We start from the raw sequence: 9944 nt of genomic DNA, 5'->3' as shown, positions 1-9944 counted from the left end.
ACTTGCACATCCTGCTTGTCTCATATTTTTTGACCTCCTAGAATCTAATTATTTGGCAAACCCCATTTACTCTACTTCATCAGTCCACATTCAAGGCCATGCTCTGGATCTTATAGTATCACAAAACTATTCCTTCCTTGCACTTTAGGGGCCAACTTACTTTCTTTGACTTTAATTTCATATTATTCCCCACCTTTTTTTTTTTTTTTTTTAGATTCAATACCATTTTTCCCTTTTCTGGCACTTGCCACTGCTGTACTCTGTTCTCTTTGAAACTTGTTTTCCCCATAAGCCTACTCACTGGTTTCAATTCTTCTGCAGACCCGGAAATGTTGCTCAGAGATCTATCCATCACTCTTATTGTCTTTCTTTCTTGTGCTCTCTTTAAGCAATCTCAATCACATGCATTTGCAGATGATTCCCAAATACCAGAGTTCTCTTCTGTAATCCATAATCATACATCCAACTGCTTACTAGATGTTTCCACCTGGATGTCCCACAGTACCTTCAAAATGATGAGTCCCCACACCAATTAAAACAGCTAACAGAAAACAACAAATGTTGGTGAGAATGTAGAGAAATTAGAACCCTTGTGCCCCATTGGTGGAAATCTAAAATGATACAGGACCTATGGAAAACAGAGGGTCCTCAAGAAAATTAAAAAATAGAATTACTAGATGATCTAGCAATTCCACTTCTGGGTACACGTAGAAAAGAACTGAAATCATGATCTCAAAGAATTATTTGTATAGCCATGTAACTAGCAGCACTATTCACAATAGCCAAAATGTGAAAGCAATCCAGAAGTCCACTGACAGATGAATGGATAAAGAAAATGTGGTATACACAATGATATATACCATGGAATATAATTCAGCCTTAAAAAAGGAAGAAAATTCTGACATACGTTAGATGAACCTTGACGATATTATGCTAAATGAAACAAGCTAGCCAGTGGGAAGGGGAAATGGTGAGTTGTTGTTAAATGGATATAAAGTTTCAGTTTCACAACATGAAAATTCTGGAGATTGGTTGTACAACACTATACAAATACTTAATTTTGCTGACCCGTCCACTTAAAGATGGCCAAGATGGTAAATTTTATGTGTTATGCTACAATTAAAAAAAGACAAAAACATGTCCCAAAACAGTATAGAGGTTCCTCAAAAAGTTGAAAATAGAGCTACCCTATGATCCAGCAATTGCACTACTGGGTATTTACCCCAAAGATGCAAATGTAGTGATCCAAAGGGGCACTTTCACCCCAATGTTTATAGCAGTAATGTCCATGATAGTCAACCTATGGAAAAAGCCCAAATGTCCATCGACAGATGAATGGATAAAGAAGATATGGTACAGATATACAACGGAATATTACTCAGCCATCAAAAAATGAAATCTTGCCATTTGCCACGACATGGATAGAACTGGAGGGCATTATGCTTAGTGAGATAAGTCAATCAAAGAAAGACAATTATCATATGATCTCATTTATATGCGGAATTTAAGAAACAAAACAGGATTTTAAGGGAAGAGAGGAAAAAATAAAACAAGATGAAATCAGGGAGACAAACCATAAGAGACTCTTCTTAATCATAGGAAACAAACTGAGGGTTGCTGGAGGGCAGGGGATGGGGGGATGGCGTAACTGGGTGATAGACATTACGGAGGGTCTGTGATGTAAGGATCACTGGATATTGCATAAGACTGATGAATCACTGACCTCTACCTCTGAAACCAATAACACATTATATGTTAATTTAATGGATTTAAATTTTTAAAAATGTCCTAACTGAACTCAGTACATTTATTCCCAATCCACTTTTCTTCCAGTTTTCTGAATCTCAAGGACAGCCACTTACCAGTCATCCAGGCAGAAAACTGGGTATGAATCAGAAATTCTCTCTCTGCCTCATTCTTTTTGTCAATCCAGTCATCAGGCTTTTGGGCTCCATCTACTTAACATCTCTTTATATACCCCAAGCTCTCCAGCCCCTCTGTGGGTATCCTTATCTGTTCTCACTCCGAGTTGTTGATGTGACTGCTTTCTAAATACTCTCCCTCTCCTAAATCTTACTCATTTAAGCCATTTTTCCATTTTAATATGTTTTCCCCTAAAACTCCTAATATGAACAAATTATATTCACTCCTAACAATACTTTAACTATACTCCATTGGCTGCTACTTTAGAATAAAAAGTTAGACTCACTCTGATCTGGTCCCTATTTTCTAGTTACTAGCTTGTCTCAGTTTGGGCCTCTCTTTTTGTACAATACACTCCAGCTATACTAAACTGTAGTTCCAGAGAACATGTTGTATGTCTCTACACCTTTGTCCATGCTGCACTCTCTGCTTGAGCTGCCAGGAATGCTCCTCCTCATCCTGTCCACCTGGTGAACACCTGGTTTTCTTTGAAGACTACTCAAAACTCATGTCTCATATGAAACTTCTTCTGACCACTTCCCTTTTTCCTTCACTCAGTTGCTTCTGTAACGTTGTATTACACTTGCTTTCTTTACATGTGTGGGTCCCTTATCTCAGATCCCTTTGAAGGCAAGACTGCGCCTTATTTCTATTTATATTCTTAATGCCAAACACCATGTCTGCAGTATTGTACGTGTTCATTAAAAGTCAGTTAAGTATATCATTTATTATATGGATATAAGTTGAAGATTTATTAAAAAAATAAATTGAAGGGATCCCTGGGTGGCTCAGCGGTTTAGCGCCGCCATCAGCCGGGGGTGTGATCCTGGAGTCGCAGGATCGAGTCCCATGTCGGGCTCCCTGCATGGAGCCTGCTTCTCCCTCTGCTTCTCTCTGCCTCTCTCTGCCTCTCTCTGTGTGTCTCTCATGAATAAATAAATAAAATCTTAAAAAAATAAATTGACCATTTATTGATCATTTAGTCAACAAACATTTATTGAATACTTGTGTATTTTCTAGTGTTGGAGTGACTAGGCCTCTAGTGCACAATCTTGTCGGAAAAAAGGTATGTTAAAACTTACCTCATGATATGGCAAGTACTTAGCAGAGGTGAAAATTCTTCCTGGATCAGGGAACTTATTAACCATTGTGTCCTTGGAGCCTAGGTCAGGGATTATACTTAATAAGTGCTTAATAAGTAGTGGTTGAATTGAATTCAACCTGTGAAACATTCTGGGCTCAACCTGTTGACTTAATTGTGCAGGTATATAATGTTCCAGGCAGGGAGTAGGTGTAGAGAAATTGAGAAATCATGAAAGATTTTGGTGCTATTATAAGGAATCTGGCTGTATCCTGTAGGCAACTGGGCCAGGAGAGGCTTTTAAGCAGGAAAATGGTAGGGCCCCGTTAGTTCATTAGGAAGAAAACTGAATTGGAGGGAGAAGAGACGCAAAACTGGGAAATGTTGGGGGGGGGGGGCGGTAGGTCATTGCTATTGTCCAGTTGAGTGATGATGGTGGATTAAGCCAGTGATGGGCAAGGATGGATGCGCCCAAGGGGCTGGATTCCAGGATTTTTGATTCAGATCAAGATTTAGTGCCAGTAAGATGAGGGAAGGAGGATGGGGATGGAGAAAGTGAAAACGAGGCCAGTAGGTTTTTCATGAGGCTCGAGCTCTATAACATACATAGGAGACAACAATCCAGAAACTACAAAACACCACACTTGTTTTTTTTTCATCCTCTCTGGTGTCTCTTAGTTTAGATGGGCAAAGCGACTTTTAGGGTGCAAGGAAAATGCCAAACTTCGCGTTAGCCTTTTTTTTTTTTTTTCTGAGATTTCCCAAGACACGGGGAGGGCCAACCAGAGCCTGGAGGGACGGGAAAGGAAGGGGAGCAGCGGGCGGGCGGTTCACAGACCTCTCCCCACGACCCGGAGCCCCGCCCACCGCCTCTCCTCGCCGGCCAATCACGCTCCGCCGCGTCATCAGCGCGCGCCGACCCGGGCCGAGCCCGAGCCGCACCACGTGTACGGTGTTGACTGTCAAGGCGTCCAGGAGCCCGGTTCCCGGAAGCGGTGAGTCCCGACGCTGCGAACCCCGAACCATGAGCGCCCCGGGCGTGCTGTCGTTCACCCAGCAAGGCTGGGAGCAGGTGCTGGCCAAAGTGAAACGCGCGCTCGTCTACCTGGACGCCGCCTGCGCCGAGAGCCTGCACTGGGGCTGCGGAGCGTCGCGGCTGCTGGAGGCGGTGGGAGGCCCGGCGTGTCACCTGCGGGAGTTCGAGCCCGCGGCCGTGGGCGGGGGCGCCGAGCAGCCCAAGGCCGTGTTCGTGCTGAGCTGCCTGCTGAAGGGCCGGACCGTGGAGACCCTCCGGGAGATCATCGGCCGCAGTCGCTTCCAGTACTGCGTGGTGGTCACCGCCGTGAGCCACGCTGCCCACCTCACCGCTAATCACGTGCCGGCGGCTGCAGCGGCGGAGCTGGAGGGGCAGCCGGTGTTCGAGCAGCTGGAGGAGAAGCTGTGTGAGTGGATGGGCAACATGAACTACACGGCCGAGGTGCTGCACGTCCCGCTGTGGCTCGCCCCCGTGGCGCCCCACCTTGCTTTGACCCCGGCCTTTGCTTCCCTCTTCCCGCTACTGCCCCGGGATGTGCATCTCCTCAACAGGGCTCGTCCAGACAAGAGGAGGCTAGGAAGCCTGAGCGAGGTGGATGCCGCCGCCCTGCCCCCCGAGCTGCTTCTGCAGATCAGGTGCCTGGTGTCAGGCCTCAGTTCTCTGTGTGAACATTTGGGGGTGCGGGAGGAGTGTTTTGCTGTAGGTTCCCTCAGCCGGATCATCGCTGCAGATCTGGCTAGTTACGCCCCTGCCAAGAACAGGAGGAAGACCGCCGCGGGCAGGGCCTCAGTGGTCTTTGTGGACAGGACTCTGGATCTCACGGGTAAGTGGGGCTGCTGTAGGTCTTCCGAACCTCTCCCCAGGGTGCTGGCACTTTCACTGATTCAGCATTTATTCTGTCTTTTAAAATATTTTTTTATTTTTTATTTATTCATGATAGACGACAGAGAGAGAGAGAGAGAGAGAGAGAGGCAGAGACACAGGCAGAGGAAGAAGCAGGCTCTATGCAAGGAGCCCAACGCAGGACTCCATCCCGGGACTCCAGGATCACAGCCCAGGCCAAAGGCAGGCGCTAAACCGCTGAGCCACCCAGGGATCCCTTCAGCATTTATTCTATTGACCTCTTACTCTATGTCAGGCTGAGGATACAGAGATGAACTAGACGGACACAATCCAGGTCTCACAGAGTTTTCCATCTAGGGGGGAATACAGGCGAGCAAATCAGCAATTACAGTCAAATTGTTAAATGCATCTTTAACATGCACTGTTTTGTTTCACAACTACATCTAACCAAAGATACTGGGGGAAATTATGCTGACATTGAGGAGAACTGTACACCTGGGAACCTTTTAGAAATGTGCAGTCGCCAAGACTCACAGCAATCCTCCATAAGAATGCTCTGATTTGTTGGAGAGAGTTGTTGACAGGTGAACCAGTGGAAGGAAAACCGTGCAACAATACATGAAATTATCATAGGTAGTTTAGTTTTAGGTTTCTTTATTTTAATTTTATTTACTTATTCATGAGAGACACAGAGAGAGAGAGAGAGGCAGAGACACAGGCAGAGGGAGAAGCAGGCTCCATGCAGGGAGCCGGACGTGGGACTCGATCCCGGGTCTCCAGGATCATGCCCTGGGCCGACGGCAGGTGCTAAACCACTGAGCCACCCGGGCTGCCCAGTTTTAGGTTTCTTTAAGTGAGTGTTAATAAATAAACTTGAAGTATTACCAGAAATTGAGATTAAATCCAATCGTAGAAAATATTTTCAAATGTTCATTGATTTATTCTTAGTTGTTACTCTATTGAGGATTGGATAGGTGATGTCAAATTTTAATAGCGATCAGTTATTTATGTGCATAGAAAACAAGGGTAACCTGAAAATAGGTGAACAGAAAACACTTTCTGATAGTGACATGTGCATATTTTCAAAGGTCACATTTATTGTTCCCTGATTAGGTAGATACGTGTTGCTAGCAGTATGGTTTGGCCACACCCATATTCAGGGGTCATGGTCAGGAAACTGATCTTAGTAAATATTCTTCTTAGTAGGTCAGGAAAAAAGTGGAATGAAGTCACAAAAACCACAATAGCTGTATTTGAGTTTTTGACTTTATAAGACTAAGTTTTAGATCATAAAATAGAAACTAAGCTAAGTGGTAATACAGTGATGTAAGCTTAATGATGTGACCATAAAAATAGTCCGTCATTGTGATTTAAGTACAAGTAAAAATCATAACATCTCAGAACTCTTAGAGGACTAAAAAGCACCCGAGGAGTTTATGCTTGCTGAATTTTTGAGTGTGCGGCATATACTGTTTCTACTTCTTTCTTAGGCCCCAAATATGACATTGTTTCATAATTAATCAAGGTCACATAGTGTTGTGCCTCTCCTCCACCCCTATGATTTCGGCTGGGCAGACTTTAACGTCCCTGCCCTCCAGCATCATGGTAACAGCTCTTGTAAGTCTTAGGCATGCTTTCCTTGTATAGGACTCTTGAAAATATAAGCCATCAGAAAACTTTCATATCTTCCTATCACCAAATTACCCAGCCTTTGTACATCTGTACCCACATATTTTCCTTTCCTTCCTTTGTATTAAGAAGAGATGTACTGTCCCTGCAACTATCAAATGCCAACTTCTTCACTTTTGCAGACAAGGTCCTCTCCCTTTTCACTTGTCTCATAGATTTACTTTTGTCACATACCCTCCCTTGTTTCTAGATCTTCATTGGAAAAAATCTTTTTTACTGGATTTTCCTGGTCAGCATACAAACAGAATGTAACATCTCCTCTCTTAACACCTCATGCTCCTCCAACTTGTTCTATTTTTTCTTTTTTTTTTTGCTCCATTTTACAACAAACTTGAAAGAGTCGTCCATACATGCTCTCTGTACAGCAATTTCTTCTTTCAGGATCACGAATGGCCTCCATGTTGCCACATCCAATGTTCAGTTATCAGGATTCATTTTACTCAATCTCAAAGCAGCATTTGATACAGCAGAGTAGAGGATGCAAAGAATTAAAAATAATAAAAAATATTAAAAGATGCACAAAAGATACACGGATAAATCCAGTTTCTTGTGTAACCCCATCAGAATGTAAATCTGACATGTCATTTGCTTGCTCACAGTCCTCCCACAGCCTTCCAACGTACCTACTGTCAAATCCAAATTCCTTACCATTGTTTTCAAGGCCATACATGACCTGCCTATGTGTACCTTTCCTACCTCATCTTCCACTAATCTCCCCTCACATGTTATTTTCCCACCACACTGGCCACCTCACCAAGTATGTCCCAGCCTCAGAGCCTTTGGTGTTCTGCAGCTCAGCTTGGAACGTTCTTCCTTCAGGTATCTACATGGCTTTCTTGTTCACTTCCTTTAAATCTGTGCTCAGATTTTTGCTTCTCAGACAAGCCTTCCGGGACCTCCTTTAGCTACTCTGTAACCCTCAATGGGAATCGTTTGTTCCTGGGGTCCAAGTAATTTATAAGTTGAAGTCTTTTTAATGGATACCTTTTGAATAATCACTCAAACTATATTCCAGATGAGCAGATTAATGATTCATTTGTGTCACAGTTGTTTCAACATAGTGCCATGTTAGTAATATTCAGGGCTGATTTGGTACATAGCTGTGTTGTAGAACCTACTTTTTAATCATTAAAATTCTTCTGTACTAATGAGTAAAAGGAAATTACTTATTGGGCCCACAAGCCACTGAATACTGTTGCTTAGTGGAGAAGAGGAGAGTGCTGGTGTGGACACAGCTGGTCCTCCAGAGTTGCTAAAGGTACTGAGGCAGCGAGGGAGGTTGTGATGATTGTAGAGATGTGGCATTTGTTCTCTCCTCCAAGGTGGTAGGGAGGTAGGTGTGTTGGTAGCCTTATTATTGTCTTGGGTGCTCTCTGTCTTTGGTCCAGACTCTGGTGACCAGGAACATACCTGATCAAAAACAAAAACAAAAACAAAAAAAACCTCACTGTTTTTTCTGATATGTCTTGAATGTAACAAGCATAAGGAGCTGTGAGTCATAACAATAAGTTTTTTTTTTTTTTTTTAAATTTTATTTATTTATGATAGTCACAGAGAGAGAGAGAGAGAGAGGCAGAGACACAGGCAGAGGGAGAAGCAGGCTCCATGCACCGGGAGCCCGACGTGGGATTCGATCCTGGGTCTCCAGGATCGTGCCCTGGGCCAAAGGCAGGCGCCAAACCGCTGCGCCACCCAGGGATCCCTCATAACAATAAGTTTGATGGAGAAATTGTTACAAGAGTTTGGTGTGGAGTCTTATGACAAACTGTGACTGGTATTGTTTAGCCAGTGATACTGCAGCATACAAAAGATTACACCAACAATTTCTAAAAATTAAAAGCTGATTTGAAAATTATTGGAAAGACTTGAATGGTTTGAATTTCAATTTAAATTACTTGACAGCAGTTTTAATATAGAGATCAAAGGGAAATACATTTTTTAGATTTTGATTTAGGTGTTCATTTCCATAAACATATATTAACTTTTACTATTAGTTGTTAAGTATTTTGGAAAACATCCTTGGTATTTACCACTAGAAGGTTTGTAGGCTTATATGTCTTCTAGATGTAAAATTAGCACTACCAAAAATAACCTCCAATAATTCGTAGATATCCAACATTCTTAACATCCTGCTTATAGTACAGACAAGTTTCTTTCTCATATTTTTGTCATTATCTTTGCTGAAAGTAACATTAATTTGTCTAATAAGTTGGTTTATTATTTTCAGTAAATATTTATTGAAAGCCTACTGTGTGCCAAGCATTGATACAGGTTTAGGGAAACAGTGATGAACAAGATAGGCTATTTCCTTGCTCTCCTGAAACAGTTGATAAGCTCTCAACACCTAAAAATATAGGAAGTTTGTTGTAATTATGTGAGAAGTAAATAGTCGCTGATGTCTGTTTGCAGTGATGTTGGTTTACGTGTCCCAACCACTCAGAAGCTTGTGTCTCTGCAGAGTGCATCAGGCATGTTTGCACAGGAGATTTAAGTACAACATTCTTTTTTTTTTTTTTTTTTTTTTTTTAGATTTTATTTATTTATTCATGAGAGACACAGGCAGAGAGAGAAGTAGGCTCCATGCAGGGAGCCCAATGGGGGACTTGATCCCGGGACTCCAGGATTACGTCCCGGGCCAAAGGCAGGCACTAAATCGTTGAGCCACCCAGGGATCCCCTAAGTACAACATTCTATGGACTGTTCTGGCTGCTGATTTGTTTCAGGGGAGAATTAAAAAGGTAGATGTGATTTATTAATCTTTAAAAGGTTTGAGTCTGGTTTCCTTTCCATTCTTTTTTGGCTCTTAGGATTGACTAGAATGCTTCAAGTTCAAAATCAAAAGATAGGGGGATGTCTGGGTGAGTCAATGATTGAGCGTCTGCCTTCAGCTCAGTGCGCGATCCTGGAGTCCTGGGATCGAGTTCTGAATTGGTCTCCCCATAGGGAGCCTGGTTCTCCCTCTGCCTATATCTCTGCCTCTCTCTGTGTCTCTCATGAATAAATATATAAAAATTTAAAAAAATTCAAAAGATAGAAGGTGGCAGTAACTCTGGGAATTTAATTTCCTCCCCTGGTTCCATTCTGAATTTTAGTTTCATGTAAACTTTTAAGTCAAATCCATTCAATTAAAGATTAACTTTCAGTGCAAAGGGTAATTCGTATTCCTGAGATTATGATACACTGATGCATTTATATTTGCTTTAAGGTATGTATATGATTTGTTAAAGTACTGAAATTCGAGACTATTAATAGCTAATATATGAGAGCATATTACTTTTCTTAGCCATCAACATATCTAAGCTTTTTTAATTTTCAAAATTGTTCTGTGAGGTAGTATGCTTATCCCCATTTTACAGATGAGGAAACAGAGAA

At 42.4% G+C, this 9944-nt stretch overlaps 1 protein-coding gene across 6 annotated transcripts in view; it reads left to right on the top strand.

Moving 5' to 3' along the window:
• The first annotated feature begins 3929 nt into the window (after positions 1–3929).
• SCFD2 (sec1 family domain containing 2) overlaps positions 3930–9944 on the top strand; it is a 413820-nt gene continuing 407805 nt past the window's right edge. For all 6 annotated transcript variants that reach the window (XR_005369014.1, XR_005369016.1, XR_005369015.1 and 3 more), the window contains exon 1: positions 3930–4863. Coding sequence is in view for 3 of the 6 variants with exons in the window: in XM_038556084.1 (XP_038412012.1) it covers positions 4029–4863 (835 nt within the window). In the remaining 3 variants the exon portion in view is untranslated. The remainder of the gene's footprint in view (positions 4864–9944) is intronic.

The sequence above is a fragment of the Canis lupus genome, chromosome 13 (assembly GCF_011100685.1).
Source record: "Canis lupus familiaris isolate Mischka breed German Shepherd chromosome 13, alternate assembly UU_Cfam_GSD_1.0, whole genome shotgun sequence".
NCBI lineage: Eukaryota > Metazoa > Chordata > Mammalia > Carnivora > Canidae > Canis > Canis lupus.
This window is presented reverse-complemented; position numbering and strand designations above follow the sequence as displayed.